This window comes from Petromyzon marinus, chromosome 2 (assembly GCF_048934315.1).
Source record: "Petromyzon marinus isolate PM22_M1 ecotype Great Lakes invasive population chromosome 2, UKy_Petmar_22M1.pri1.0, whole genome shotgun sequence".
In the NCBI taxonomy this organism is placed as follows: Eukaryota; Metazoa; Chordata; class Hyperoartia; order Petromyzontiformes; family Petromyzontidae; genus Petromyzon; species Petromyzon marinus.
In genome coordinates, this window is record NC_133668.1 from 1,750,144 (window position 1) to 1,766,188 (window position 16,045).

Sequence of the window (16,045 nt, forward strand, 5' to 3'; positions counted from 1 at the left end):
GGCAAAGATAGCAGGGAAACTTAGTAAAATCGCCCTGGAATCCTCACTGAGGTGCACCGAGTGAGCCAGGGGAAGAGACGGGTACTTGTTACCATTATGGAGCAGCACGGCTTTGAGGCTCCTGGATGAGCTGTCAATGAAGAGGCACCACTCATTCTGGTTACAGGCGATTCCCATTGCCTCGAACAGACTGCTCACATTGTGGCAGAAGCAGAGCCCATCTTGACGGGTGAAGAAGCTGCAAAAAGGTGGTGACGCTTCCTCTGATCTGCGACTTGCACACTTTAATCCAACAAGTTCCACTGCTTGAGCCTAGATGTCAAAAGCTCGGCATTGGACTTGGTGAGACCAAGATCTCTGATCAAGTCGTTGAGGTCTTTTTGGTTGGGGTAGTATGGGTTTCTCTCCTCAGCTCCACCTCTGAAATTGTCATCTGGATCTACAACGTCTTCCTCGCTCTCTGACTTGCTGCTCTCTTCTAAAGACGGATGCTCTCTCTCCGGAGGAGTGGGTACGGGGAGCTCATGGCAGTGTGGCACTGGGGCAATGGATGAAGCAAAGGTCCGGATATGTGATAGCAGGTGCATTTTTGCCAGTCCGACGTTTGGAAGGGTCCACCATGCAGAAGTAGCAGTTGCTTGAGTGGTCAGTGGGTTCCCGACAAATTCTTGGGATAGCGAACTTCATGGCTCTCTTTTCCCCTCTGTGCCATCCTACAAAAATACATTTATTTCACCCATGACTGATGTGTAAGATATTCTCGCAACATTTTTCACATATGATATATTTTTTGAATAAGATAGAAAATTGTCAAATATTTAAAAATGTAAATCTTTTACAATTTTTTAAAAATACAAATTTTATAATATAAAATTCCGAGCAACAATTGTCCATCTTACCTTCCAGAGTTGTTTTGCATTGCTCGCAGGTGAAATGAGGTGCCCAGGGTTTGTCTTGATCCCCGACAGGCATGCCGAAATATGCCTTGTTGTAGGCCTCACATATCTTAGCAGATGCTTCCACAGAGTACTTTTTCACTCTTGTCTTGATAAATTGGCCGCAGACAAAGCAAAATGCGTCTGCCGGAGGGCTTGCAGCCTCTTGATGCCATCTCAGAAAAATGCAGATATGTTTCCACATAGGCAGCTGGAACTTAACTAAACTGGTGGGCTTAAGGCTCCTGTATTTATACTACTATTTATATTACTGGAAAGTTCTAGAATATTCTAGAAGTTACTCCATGTTTACTCAGCACTTAATCTATCTGGAATGTTCTGGAAAATAGGTAACTTTCAAAATATCACTGTCCTGGTCACAAAAGCAAAGTTTGTGGGGAATAATAGCTATTTTCTGTACTTTTGAGGCATAAGCAATCGGGAAATAGCATTTACTACCTAGAAAAAAAAAAAATGTCACACAGTGTATTGTTTCAAATGTCCATTGCAAATGTGGTAGTCGCCTGGATTATTATGGCAATTGGGACATTTTTAAGAGAGGCAAATGGAATACGCTGAACCAATGCTATTGTCTTGTATGCAATTTGCCAGTTACTGCAAGGGGCGGTTGTCTTTGCCGCGTGGCTCTGCGATTTGTTTTCTTAGTGCGCCGAATATTGTTCGGCATGGGGGTCGCTCGCTCGGCGTGCTGGGAGCTTCTCCATGAACTGATGAATCCGGGAACTGAATGGGAAATGAGCAAAGCTCCCGTGGTGTGCGACGAAACGTCAGGAGACAGCATGCTGAGCAAACTTGCGGCGCGACCCGAAAACACATCGGAGAGCCGAGCAGCACAACGGCGAAAAGCTTACACAGCGGCGTCACGAACCTGTGCCGTTCGCTGAGCGCAAAGCAAGTTTGTAATACGAGACAAATATTCAGCGGTTTTGTTCAAGAATTCTCTCTGACACCACAATGTGATTGTCGTGCAATGGTGGATGGTGGTGGTGTGTAAAAATGGTGGTCAAAGATATTGAACGACTTAATGTTAGCCTTATTGTGAAGCCTGCATTTTTATTACATATTAAGCATATAATATTGCGTGATAAGGTGTTAATATAGATGACTGTGGAAAGCAAATGTATGCATAAATATCAGTAGATACTCTTCAATTTGCCTCTCAAAGCAAATCAATGGGAGTGGAGACATCTGTTATTGTCAACTGTATAATATTAAATTGGTACCCTTCCATTATTATTATTAGAGGCTCAGTGGATGCTGTGGTTAGCACAGTAACCTGTATTTAAACTAAAAACTAAACTATATTTTATTACCAGGTAAGACCCACTGAGCTGTCTAGATCTTTTTCAGGAGCGACCTGGCCACAAATGATAGCCCAACGAAGTGGCTTATCACGTGGAAATGTATAGCAGCCAAATGCTCTAAACGCGTGTTTCTAATTGTGGAGGGAAACCCCTAAGGACCCAGAGAAAGATCCATGCGACCAATGGAAGAGAGAGGGACACGCAAACTCCAAATATACAGCAGCAGGCGTCAGGGACGGGATCGATCCCACGACCTCCTGTGCACCAGCAGAGGTAGTTAACATCTCCTAGCCACCGTGATGATGAGAGAGACACGCAAACTCCAAATATACAGAAGCAGGCGTCAGGGTCGGGATCGATCCCATGACCTCCTGCGTACCAGCAGAGGTAGTTAACATCTCCTAGCCACCGTGGCGATGGTTATGTGAACCAGTACTGGGGGCAACCCTTCCCCAAACCGCAGTGACCAGTGTGGTGAAGTATAGTCAAATAGTCTCTCGTAGCTGAAACGGCATGATGATGGCCATCATCTAACAGTGGATTGACAGATTCTGGTCATTATAAACAACTTAGAGTCTTAATCAATCAACATTTGGTCAATCACCATACACTTACTCACCTAAATATTAACATTTAAAAAACGTAACCATTAACATAAACACCTGCATTTCATATTCTTAGTTCTTTCGGTAAAGTCACGTTGAAGGGAAACAACAAAATAATAATAATATATATATATAAACCTACTAACCGTCTACATATTTCACTTACTCACCTGCCAACTTCATTCTTTATCATTGCTTTTCACTTAATCACTCGCCGATTCATGGACTCATCGACCTGCTCACTCTATCCACCCACCCATTCATCTACTCACTGACTTGTCCCCTTACTCACCCACCCCATTCACTTATTCATATGCCCTTTTAACCCTTTCATCTTCTCAGCTGCTCATTCAACGATCCACCCCCTCTCATTGAGCAATACAAACGCTAATTCCCCCCCCGCGTAGCCTTTAACAGACTGTTGGGGCAAGCACCTGTGAAAGCCAGCATGGCACACGAGGGGTTTGGTGGTCAACACCACTCACAGCTACCTTCACCTCCCCAATGCTGATGTTTACACACCGCACCAGGCACTCGTTTGAGGCTGAGTCGACCTAGGGCAGGCCCCGAGCCAGTTCAAATGTTTGCCACTGTTATTCGTCCCGAGCAGGGAATGGAAATCAGGTTTGTAGTGCAGTGTACTAATCACTGAGCCACCATTCCCCCCTAAGCACTGCTCCACATTCAAATACAATACATGTTACAAGGACATTGCAGCAACATTTGAAAGTTAATGAACCACCGCTGGAGCATTCACGCGTAACACCGACTTCGTTTTTGATGGAGGTCGACCTGTGGCGCAGATAGAGGTGCAGGTCTCCTTACGTTGTACGGTACTTCTTTTGCACCATACGTAGCCAACCTGCTAAAGCGTTGCCCACACAGTGATCCGAAGCCCACTCTTCAGACTCTCAAGTTTTAATCGACAAACTTCTATTCCATGTCTTAAGCCTGGCACTTTAGAAGCAACAGGGCTGATGCATCGCCCAGCTTTGTGAAACTCCCGCAACCCGAAAGTAAAGATCTAATTTTGCAGCAAGTGGGTTCATGAACTCCTTTGTGGAGACCTTTGAGTGTCATTCACATCTCCCACAATAGAACACAATATAATTAGTATTTAAAATGGAACATGTGATGTATCTTAATGGACTCAGGCCTTCATGGATAAATGCCATTATTCATGATATATGGAATTGTTTCTTGTTTTCCTCGTTGTGTACGAAATAATGTACCTTCTATGAGTTACACTGGCTTAGGGTAACAACATAAATACATGAATGAAGCCCCATAACCTCACGTTAACTATTATACATGAGTATCAAGTGTTAAAACGACATATCCAGAAGGAAAATACATATATAATGTAGTTGTAAAAAAAAAATTTGGCCTTATGTGTGTGTGTGTGTCACCTCTAAGTGATAGTCATGGTTTAAACCATTCTTGCATCATTGCTGAATATGAATGTATAGCATGGGAGCACGGGGCGCATTCATTAACTCGTTGGGTGCCAGGTATTGGTCGAGTGTGTAATATCGGATAAAATGGGCTTTTAGTGAAGACACTTTGGCACTATATTTGCAGAAGATTGCCTTAAAGTGGCGATAGCAGCTTGGAGGAAATGGCTGAATTAAATATTCATGTTTGGTGGGTGGGTGGACACAGTGGTTAGGGCACTGTTGTATATATAGGCCTTTTTCCAAAAAATAGTATTAACAATAATTCTGCCATTTGTTTAATAATAATAATAATCGATCAAATAAATAAATACCCTCAAACCCGCTACCTCCCACAAGCACAAGCATCTGGAGGTCGTAAAAGGCCATTCAATAATATACTCCGGGGCAAAGGGAGGTTAACGACGATCTGAAAAATCTCCAGATTGCCAAAGGACCGCATGCCATGACCTGCTTGGCACTTTGGAGAGTTCACAAACAAATATCCAGAATCACAGGCACAGACACAGAGCACAGGGCAAACGGACATTATAACTGATATTTTTTTACGGAAAAAGTTGAAGCTTGGCTATAAGAATAAGTCGACTTGATAGACTGCAGTCTATATTAGTGGCTTTATTTTTACTTATATTATTTCACCCTTATTAAACTCATATATTGTTTCTTATTGAATATTTCTATCTATGTAACTTCACCAAGAGAACCAAGGAATGTGTATTCTGGCAGTCGAGAAAGTGAGGGCTTGGTTATATCTCCAGCCTCGAGAATAAAAAGCACTGATTCCTGGATGCAGACAGAGAGCAAAAGTTAATAAAACCCTTGAAATACCAGAGGTAACATCTAATGACATTACAAATCTTGGCTAAACATAAACCAAATAATAATCACAAGAGATTAGACCTAGGATAATTAATTAGAGGTACAAGAAAATAGGTCGAACACACAAGACCAGATAAATGTATTCCATGAAATCAGAGCCTCTCCGGCCGCCTTTGTCTTCCAACAATTTGACACAAACACATGGTAGCCAAGAATACGTATGAAAGGTGCGTCCCCTCCCTTAGCGGACACCGCGAAGAGAGGGGTTGGGAGTGCAAACAAACATCAATTTGATGTAAAGCAGCCCGCCCGGGGTCACCAAGGGAAGAGGAGTGGGGGGGGCAATCAGGCGTGGGCGCGGGGGGAGAAGAGCATGACGGAGTAAGCATCTGTTTTTTTTTTCTCTCGCAAGAGACACGCAGAGGGGAGATTTTTCGGATATAAACAGCAACACGACACACACAATAGAGCTCGGGAAGGGACGGCGAGACAGCAGCTCGGGAGAGGACAGCAAGCCAGCTTCGGGGCATGGCCTCGAGATCAACAATGAGTGTGGTGCATCGCGGAGAAGAGGGGCGAGGTGATGTTAGGTGCCGAGTAGCGACATGCTACGCCGTGCGAATTCAGCGCCATCGGAAGAAGTATCGCTCGAAAATCATTCCGCTCTCGGCATCGACTCACAAGAGCCACCGCAGTTCGAGCTAAGCTGACGAGAATTCCAGCATCATCCGCGAGAGAGGGCGGAAAGCGCCAAACGTCGACCAAGCCTGCCATCAACGAACGAAAGCATCGTTCATCGCCAGAGAGCCGGAGCCGGAGAGGGCACGCAGTCGCGCCACCAGCACCACCAAGCGAGGGTGCCAGCTGCCAGCGGACAAGCGTTGTGCCGACTCGGCTCATCCAGCAGGGGAAAGAGCCTGACCGGCCGCCCGTGAGCAAGAGCGTCGGCGCCAGCGAGCGCGCCGTGGGTTCGACCCACACGCACGCCGAGCAGCACCAGCTGGAACCAAGACAAGAGCGAGGAACTGCAGCCAGCGGACGAGCTGCGGGCGCTATCTGACGACGGATCGTCGCGCGCCGACGGCGAGCTTCGTGCCGACTCTTCCAGCCAGCTGTGGACCGAAACTGTGGCCGCCCCCGAGCAAGAGAGAGAACGAAGCCGTTTGTACGACCCTCCCCCACACTCACAGCCTCACGACGTATCGCCCGGCGTTTGCTTTACACAAAGAATTGAACAAGTGGCAAAGAAGACACACAACACGCATATCGGGACAAATAACATTGTTCCAAAAATATATATTTGTGTTTCAAGAAGGGTTGCCTTTCGAAGGTGGTGCATTAAATATCAACTGATCGTGAAGAACATTGCCGCCCATTGAGTTACATGGATACGGTCATTTAGAAGTATTTTAGTCGTTCATTTTTTATTGCATAATCTTACAAATGAATTAATTAATAACTACTATTGCCTTCGGGACATGTTTCTTTATTTCCCTTCGTATGAATATCGTTGCATGAATTTTTAATGACTTTTCCTCTCGCCGTGTATGCTCGCGTACTCTGAGGAATAATCGATTGTACTGTTACCCAGTTAACGAACGTGACCATTGAGGGTTAAATGTATGGATCATGAGAGGAACATCTCCAGGAGTACTGTGTTGACAATTCCAAGCATAAGAGTTCGCATATTAGAGTGTTAAGATTTTGTTTATAAATTAAAATTGCTTAACACAGAAGTGTCTGAGTGGTTCCTTCCTAAGTTCATGCATAATAATCTTAATTATAAAAACTGTATCCTGCGGTGAGATTTGAATTTGGAGACCTGACATAACACACTAATACATAATCAGTAAATGTTTAAGCGAGAATAATTGTATTATACCGATTGATAATACAACCCCAGACAACGAAGCCAAGCTTAATCTAGCATACTTACATCACACCTGCATAACTTCATACAATTAATTGTCTTATCCCGATTGATAATACTACCCTCGACAACGAGGTTGAGCCGAATTATCATAACTTCGCACATTAGCATAATCGAACACGTTCGCATAAATTAATACGATTATATCTTAATTAGCATAATATATGCGCATAGCAATTAACATAATTTCGGGCAATTACGCATTTTCCCAAATTTCATTTCATTTTATAGTATTTTCATTACATTTTCATACCCGGCATATATAACAGCACTGCGCTGTGAACCTCGTGTCACATAAATTTGATTCACAGTCACGGCTAACATCAGTGGCGAGTGGTATCCGAACCCATTATAGGCTTCCCGCTTCACCGACCCACATTCAAACAACCCCCATGACCAGAAATGGGGGTTGAGGAGGCCTTCATCCAGCAGTGAATTGACGACATACGTTCTGCCAATATATATTTATATATATTCATACAGCAGTTCAAAATACATTGCTACGTCAATTAACATTTCCATACCAAATCAGCTTCTTTAGTGCAATGCCGGTAGCAGCTGAACCACGCTCAGTGAACGTATTAACAGTGGATTGAGAAGCAGTTGGTCAACGAGGCCACGTGTAGGCAGTTGTGTTGCTGTTTATTCTCCACGTGAAAACACAAAACGTGCCAATTGAAGTGAAGGAGTAAAAAAGAAATGCAAACAAATTAGGGGAACTTGATGGATCAACAGATTGCTTCAGTATGGATGGTTTGCACAACTCACAAGGTTCCACGCTGTTTATTTTTGCACAAGCAATGCACCGACTACTGTGGACAATGGAAAAATATAAGGAAACGTCCGCATGCTATTTTTTATAAATCAATAACTACTCTGTTTTTTACGTAACTCCCGACTACCAAATATGAATTAGTTACAAGTACATAGTGTCCTGGCCACTTGCCCAGATTAATAATTGTGCAGACCTACTTTCTCAGCTAGCAATGGATAAATAATGGCTCTCATATTGATATAACCTGTTTAGTAAACGGGCGGCTATTTATAAAGGCCACAAAGTGGGCTATATCGCCTCGGGTGCTTGGGTCGGCTGGTAATGGCCAAAGCACACAATCCCGCGCGTGGGATGGTAAATGCAGCCCATTCCAGCAGCACATTCGCCGTGACAGGTGAATTAAAGTTTATTTCGGGGTTGTGTTTGGCTGTTCTTCTGCGCAAAAGTGTTGCAGTATTTATAAGCAGTAAATAAATTACGTCTCGAGGCTGCATTCACCCTTTCTTGCCCAAGGGGTTTTCTCATTGGCGGGCTAAAGAGAGGCGGTTTGCACAAATACCCGGGGCCCCACCCGATGCTTCGCACCTATAATTCAGGTGCTTGAGAGGTGGTGTTAGTGAAGCACACCCAGAAGCCGAGGTGTTAACCACACAGATACACGTGTTACGGTGTGCGATTTGCGACGTTGACGTTTTGGTCCCTTTTGACCTGTGCTCAGCAACTGTGTGTATACATACACACACATTTATAAATAGCTGTGGTGGTATAAAGTGGTCAGTAGATAACAGTACAGCAAGTATATCTCTGACATGTCTATCGATTCTGAGTGTTATTCTCACAGACTAATAGATTATATATTTTTGTAAGGTACAGGTCTCCAGTTTCCTTCCACACGCAAACCACTAAGCGACCAATTCAAGGGACATTGTGAAAAAAAAACGTCTGGATCCTAAGCGATAGTTTTCTTGGAACAATATAGGCTATTATCATAATATTATTATGATATCGGGTTACTGAAGAGACAATGCGACTGTTTATGCGGCCTGATGACATGGCGCTTCTCCAGCTGTTCAAGCAGGACGGATCCATTGAGCTCCTGCACTTGGCATGAGTTCTGCGCTCAAGGCCTCTCGGGAGTGGCACTAATTGAAGATGAAAGCAAAATGAGTCGATGAATATTGAACTGAAAATTGTCATTGTGCATTTGACATTTGATGCCTTAATTATCACTTGTGCTTCTTTCGTTGTAGGGTTTCTTTGTTTCTGTCTTTTACTGTTTTCTAAACGGAGAGGTAAGCATGTGAAAACATCGTTTAAAAGCCGATAAAACACGCATTTCAACATGGTCTTTCATCTCAATTCACTTGAAGTGCATTCACGATGGACCTAAAATACACATGCCGTACTGTCACTAAACGTGGCCTCGGGACTGCGCAACTATGTCGCATTACTGTAACCTTCAAGGTATTTGGAAATGATCACAGTTGAATATTTATTCTGTTCATTCAAATCTCAAGATGATAATTGATGGCTTTTACTGCATCTGGCCACGGTTTCAAGGCATCCTCGTAACAGCGTGAGGAGTAACCGGTTACCCCCTGAACCGTTAACCCCCCCCACACCCCCCAGAGTGTGGGGAGCAACGTCACCAACTGAATACATTTAAACTATGACGTAATCGGGAACGGGAAACCTCAAGGAACACGTGGAAGGAAAACACAGCGGTTGTGAATTGTCCAAATATCACTTTACCCAAAGCATCACTCCGACTACCAACGTTTAAAAAAATGGGTTTTAAAATATGCTACATATATGTAATGATGACCCATATATATTCAATATACGAATTAACTTCATACCCATTACGATGTGGTAATTACCCAGTGCTTGTGCTGTAATGTACACGCAATTCCTTTCGTCAATATGTTCAGGGGAGCTGCAACCCAAAAGACAAATGGCTCTTGTCTTCTAGATACACTGCGAGGCTGTGTTTGTGTCAGGCTGTCTGATATGAGTCGAGAGCTTCATTGGCAAGAAAAACGAGAAGGCAATAGCAGCCACGGCTTCGGACGTTCAGTCATTGCACTCCAGGGACATTGATGCATGCACGACGAATTAAATCCCACGCGAGTGAGGCCGCAGCGATGTTACTCGTGTCACAGTGATGTGTTTGGCCGTGACTCTCATGTCTCATGTTCTCGACGACAAAGGTTTACATTTATGTCAAACAGCCCAAGACACAGTACCGACCCGCAGTGACCAGCGTGGTGAACAGGGGCAGAGCCAGGATTGTGACTTTGGGGGGGCTGACTTCAATATTCTGAGATATCTCAGTGTGTTTATGTTTTCCAATGGGAGCCACAAATGTATAAAACAAATTTTATTGGATTTGAACGCGGAGTTTATTAATAGGTTCGGAGCCGCTGATGTGGCTAATAAGTTCGATAAGTTCGAAAGGCTGCCGCTCAAGCAGCCTGCAGGGCAGCACGAGGTGGCAGCCAACATTTTGCTGCAGCCGGATATCCGGTTATCCCGATTACCGACTTGACCAAAATTTCAGGGGGGGCTAAGCCCCCCCCCCAGCCCCCCCTGTGGCTCCGCCCCTGGTGGTGAAGTATAGTCAACCTTCACGACTGACATGGCAACGGGAGGCCTTCTTCCCGGAGTGGATAGACAAAGGGCTGTACACTTTTATTAAGAGCCATTGAGAATTTGAGTTGGATCTTCCCTTAAGATAATGTTACCGCTGCTCCAGCAACACTGACAGCACTCGCGAAAAAAATCATGATTGACAACTGCCCTTTATGGCACGTCAACGCACGCTGAGTGTATATTTGGTGGGCGGCATTAAAATAATGGCAGTCTGACAAAACGGCATGATAGCACCCACCCCACGGCTGGCCCGGTAGTACAAAGGTCTACAAATGCCACTTGAGATTACGTCTCTCCTTTGATAAGTGCACCGAAACACAAAAATAAGACCACTATCTCACGGGTACCGCAGAGATGAAAAGGTTGAAAACCTCAATTTCGAGGATGTGCCTTACGCAGGAACTGTGACATGTATGTACGCTGAACTTCTTTCACGCCGTACGTAGCCAACCGTGCTACTCGGAGGTGCGCGGGAAGGACAGCAAACTAAACACAACATGGACTTAAGTTATTGTATAATTGTATTTTACCTGGGCAGACCCACTGAGCTATACGGCTCTTTTTCATAAGCGACCTGGCCACAAACGATAGCTCAACAAAGTGGCTTATCATCACGTGCAAATTTAAAGCAGCCAAAAAACTCTAAACGCGTAGTTTATAAACGTGGGGGTATAAAAAAAAAACACCCCAGCGAACCCAGAGAAACATCCACGCGACCACGGGGAGAGGGCACATGCAAACATAGACAACATCATCGTCAGGGTCGGCCATCGTCAGGGTCGGGATCGAACCAACGAAACTCCTGTATACCGAGCGAGGAAGTTAATATCTCGCCACTCATCCTCTCCGTAGGTGCGGTCAGCGGTGCGGAAAAGGTGGCATCGCTGGGAGGACAAGCACAGCCTGCGCGCACGGGTCACGCGCGCGATGTCCATCCCCACGTCGCCGAGCCGCATAAGCTTTCACAGTGTGAAACAAACCACGGCTGTCTGATTACATCCCAGCCCGCTGCTGCGACAACCAGGAAGAGGCCCCTCCAGCAAATGCTCCCTAATGACGCATAGATAGGCAAGGGTAATGTAATATACTATACAGGTATACTCTATGCTGTACTGTACATTATTGGAAAGAGATGCGTCCGAATGAGATTATATTTCTGGAAAAAGTGCAGTTTTCGGTAAAAACAAAAAAATGTTCTTCAGTTTTTTCCGTCCCCAATTTTTGATTGTAAGTATAGTTGTGTAATTCAATGCAAGCTTGGAAACGGGCAGAATTTTTTTCATACTGTCGGAGAACAGCTGGAAGACTGAATCTGTGCTTCGTTTAAACCGCAAATTGGCCAGTGTATCCACAAAGCATCAGCGATGCCACAAACCCTGCTCTCTGACAGCGGGTGGCGAACCCAGGTGGTGAGAAGCTCATAGGCTGTGGATCTTCATCGACGGACACGTGGACCCATTGTATGCAGGAGTTGTCATTAACATTCAGGACAGGTACATCGGGCACATTAGCTGGATTAACGTGCTGATGTAATGTAGTGGGGAGCGTTGTAGAATGAAATAGGATCATTGGCAGCGCAGGAGAGCTCAATACCCTTGGACAAAGGGGTATTTTACATTAAGGGTGGTGCTATCGCACTTAAGCTTCCGGTCAATATCAAGGCGGAGAAGCATTGACAAATGCGATGACCAGCAGCACTACTGGATGCAGTCAATGTTCTCCCCGCTGCGTTTTTGATGTGTAACAAGTGATGGGTGTAAACAGGCGCGTGCGTGCGTGCGTCACTGAGATGATGCCTCACCGCGTGCTCGTTTGTGTCCGTGAGCTGGAGGGGGAATGCTGCTGCTGCTGCTTCAGAGTAGCTGTGCACAGGGACAGTCTGTCCCATCAGCAGAACAGTACCTGCATTCACAATAAGCTCCCGTGTAGGCCCCTGGGAGACCAGCAGGACCCACACAAGATAGTTGCTTCTGTTGCCAATTTTGGCTGGTGTGCAGTTTCTGATAAAATAAAAACAATGCTTTAATGTGTACTTTGTCGGCACCAACAACATTCCTCTTTTCATCCGAGACAGGGGAAACCCCGACGTTAATTTTATATTTAATCAAATATATACTATACGTCTACGTGACAGTATAACAAGTGAATACTGTGTCTGGGGGCCTGTAGGTTTTTTTTTTACAGAGGTCAATTAGCACCTTAGACCCCTATTAGCTGTGCAGCCCTCGAAAATGTCAAATTAGATTAGCAATCGCCACACTGACGAGAGGAAAATAGGGTTTCAGAACATGTTTGCCAATTTATGTTGACCAACGACAGCTTTTTTGTCTCAAAAAATGTGGTTTTTTTGTAACAAAAAAATCTCAACTCGAACTTTGCTGCAGTGCCATAGACAGAGTGGTCCAACGAGAGTGGGGGAATGCACTTGGCGGCTTGTGTTGACTGCGGTGTGTCGGACTTCAGTATGCAGGGTGTTGCGTTAACGGCTTTAGGGTACGGCTGAAGCGTGATCACCGCTATGAGAGCGATCATGTCGTGGTGGTTGTGTCGAAGTGTGCGCTTGAGGATGTGTGCTTCAGGTTGTACAATCAAGTGAGTGCATAGTGTGCCGCTCTCGATCACGTAATTAAAATAGTGCATATATTGTATTGATTGATTAAGTGGGGTTACATCTTAAAGTTGTCCTCTGTTACCGGTAACTTTCGCTGGAGGAAACTGTTTTACACTTTTACGTATATTTTTTTTACTGTCGCTTAAGCAAATCATGGCAGCAATATTAACACGATAGCACAGTTGGCATGTAGGTTAAGTCGTGCGGAGTAGTGTGTTCGCTGTGTTGTTGGAATAGCTGCATACAGCTGTAAAATCACAAAAAACACAGGGACTGTAGCTGCAGCCCTGTTGCAGTTGAAGGCACTGCCCTAGCCCAGTGTCTTCTAGTCCAGAGGTTTCCCAGCCTGTGGTTTTCAGACCACCAGTGGTCGCAAGGCCTTGGGAAGCAGTCCGTGAAACCTGCAGCTACCACGATTTAGAGTAGTTTAAAACATTAAAAAAAATGCATTGTCGGGGCATCGTGTGTTGTGAAAAAGGTCCAGAAATGTTGGGAACCCTTGCAGTCTAAGCCAATGGTCATTGCTTAACGTCAGGATATTAAATTTGTATTTGTTTTATAACACTCATGGTGGTGCCTATTAATCCCGTGTGAGTCGGTCGTCAGCACAGATTTGGTGTAGGTGTGCGAGGCGGCGCCTCTATTCATACGACTGCCAATAATGGCAAGTGTGTAACAATGTTTATAAACATGATGTGGCAGCTACACGTGTACTACTGGGGTAGCTTTTTTGTTTTGTTGTGGTTGTGCTGTATGACTCTCCGATGTATTTTTTGGGTTGTACCGAATGTTATTCGGCCCCAAAGTTTTCTACAAAATGTCGCTCTAAATTCAGTTTCTGAAGAAACTCCCAGCAAGAACACAATGGAGAGCTCAACACCTACATTGAGTGAAATGTATCATCACCTTACAGTGGTTTAACAGCTAGAAGTCACCGTAACGGTTACAAGTAGAACATCAAATAGTCACTGGAACATTCTTACCCAAGGTTACACCACAACGTATCAACGTAGAATACAAGCTGGGGGTACTCAAAGTCGCAAAAAATAAGTACCGGACTCTCTGGTTCTTTCGGTAAAGTCACGTAGATAGAAAAAATAATAAAAGAAAACACGACGTTTCGGTCGCAACACAAGCGTCCGTCTTCAGGTGAGAAAATGTTTCTGTTGTTGTGCCTATATAAAGCCACAACAGCAGATAAACACATTTCTCACCTGAAGACGGACGCTTGTTTTGCGACCGAAACGTCGTGTGTTTTCTTTTATGATAATTTTTTCTATCTACGTGACTTTACCGAAAGAACAAGAGAGTATGGATTCCTTCAATCACAAAAGCTTCAAATCAAGAATAATTACCGGATGACAATGGGTTTTTGTTTTTTTTGTCTATGAATTGCAAATAACGGTGCGACCACGTCTGAGAATTGACCGGTGCGCTTTGCTGCTGCTCGTCATGAGCGGCGTGACAGGTTGATTGTGATCGTCAACGAGGGACTTGTGTGGCACTTCACGCTTTGCTTGCTTCAGACATTAAACATTTGTTTTCCGTTCAAAGGTATGGGGCGGGGGGGGGGAGATCTAATTAAGGATCGCACTCGCGTGACAGTGAATGATTTGGGTTGAATTGCTGCGGGCCGTTTACATGGCCTTGTTGTTTAACACAAAGTCAATGGCGTGCACTTCGGCAGAAGCGACGCTGGCCAGGAGCCTATTTGGCTCGTGGCGGTGAATGCGCAGAGTCACTGGGGCCATCGCCCATCACGAGTCACACAGCGTTCACTGATTTCACCGGGATGGACAGCTGTCGCACTCTGGAAGAGAGTTGCTGCTGTGTTGTAGTTCGGTATATATATGTGTGTGTAAAAAAAAAAAGATCCCAGACTTGGGGAAATAGTTTTTTTTTTATTAGAACAGCAGCGTGCCAGCAGCACTTTGCCGCTGCGGTGTTGAACATTAAGAAAGTATCAAGAGGCCCGAGGAGGCACTATTCCTATTTTTATACCACTCGTCGCATCCTCGTGAGAGAGTTTCACTCGCGTGCGTGATTACGACTTGCAGTATATGCAGTACTGTGTTATTGCAACAATATACTGAAGGCGGATTTGATAAATAGCGTTCTCTCTAGCTCTACATACTGCACACATTCATTGTTTTGGAGAAATACATTTTGGAAGAACATATATATTATGAGCACACATTATATTTCTCTGAATTCATTTAAACGTATGCATTGTTTACGTTGTATATGGACGTGTCAATTATTTATTTGTCTAAAGTGATAGTTGCGCTGTGTAATTTATTGCCCCGTGAACGTGGTATAATACCTCCTCAATAAAAGTTATGTTTTGCACCAGTGCAAGTAATCTCATCCAGGAGTCAGTACGTCTCCTGCTGGGATTGTGCGGTGTGAGTGTACGATGTCACAAGCACCCACAACACCGTCATACAGTGAGGGAAAAAAGTATTTGATCCCCTGCTGATTTTGTACGTTTGCCCACTGACAAAGAAATGATCAGTCTATAATTTTAATGGTAGGTTTATTTGAACAGTGAGAGACAGAATAACAACAACAAAATCCAGAAAAACGCATGTCAAAAATGTTATAAATTGATTTGCACTTTAATGAGGAAAATAAGTATTTGACCCCCTCTCAATCAGAAAGATTTATGGCTCCCAGGTGTCTTTTATACAGGTAACGAGCTGAGATTAGGAGCACACTCTAAAAGGGAGTGCTCCTAATCTCAGCTTGTTACCTGTATAAAAGACACCTGTCCACAGAAGCAATCAATCAATCAGATTCCAAACTCTCCACCATGGCCAAGACCAAAGAGCTCTCCAAGGATGTCAGGGACAAGATTGTAGACCTACACAAGGCTGGAATGGGCCATTGCGGGGCTAAGTTAATCCGCATCTCATCATCATCCCTGGCCTGGCTCCTCC

General features: G+C 44.5%; 1 protein-coding gene across 6 annotated transcripts in view; it reads left to right on the plus strand.

The window, feature by feature from the left end:
- Positions 1-15,473, plus strand: part of LOC116949709 (corticotropin-releasing factor receptor 2) — a 41,512-nt gene extending 26,039 nt beyond the window's left edge. For 3 of the 6 annotated variants that reach the window (XM_032967329.2, XM_032967341.2, XM_032967335.2), the window contains 2 exons: positions 9,094-9,135; positions 11,348-15,473. In XM_032967329.2, coding sequence (XP_032823220.1) covers positions 9,094-9,135; positions 11,348-11,488 — 183 coding nt within the window. In that variant the 3' untranslated portion in view covers positions 11,489-15,473. Of the gene's footprint in view, positions 1-5,550; positions 6,875-9,093; positions 9,136-11,347 lie in introns of those variants that run through there. The other 3 variants (XM_076068979.1, XM_076068983.1, XM_032967350.2) reach the window with 2 other exon arrangements.
- The last annotated feature ends 572 nt before the right edge of the window (positions 15,474-16,045 follow it).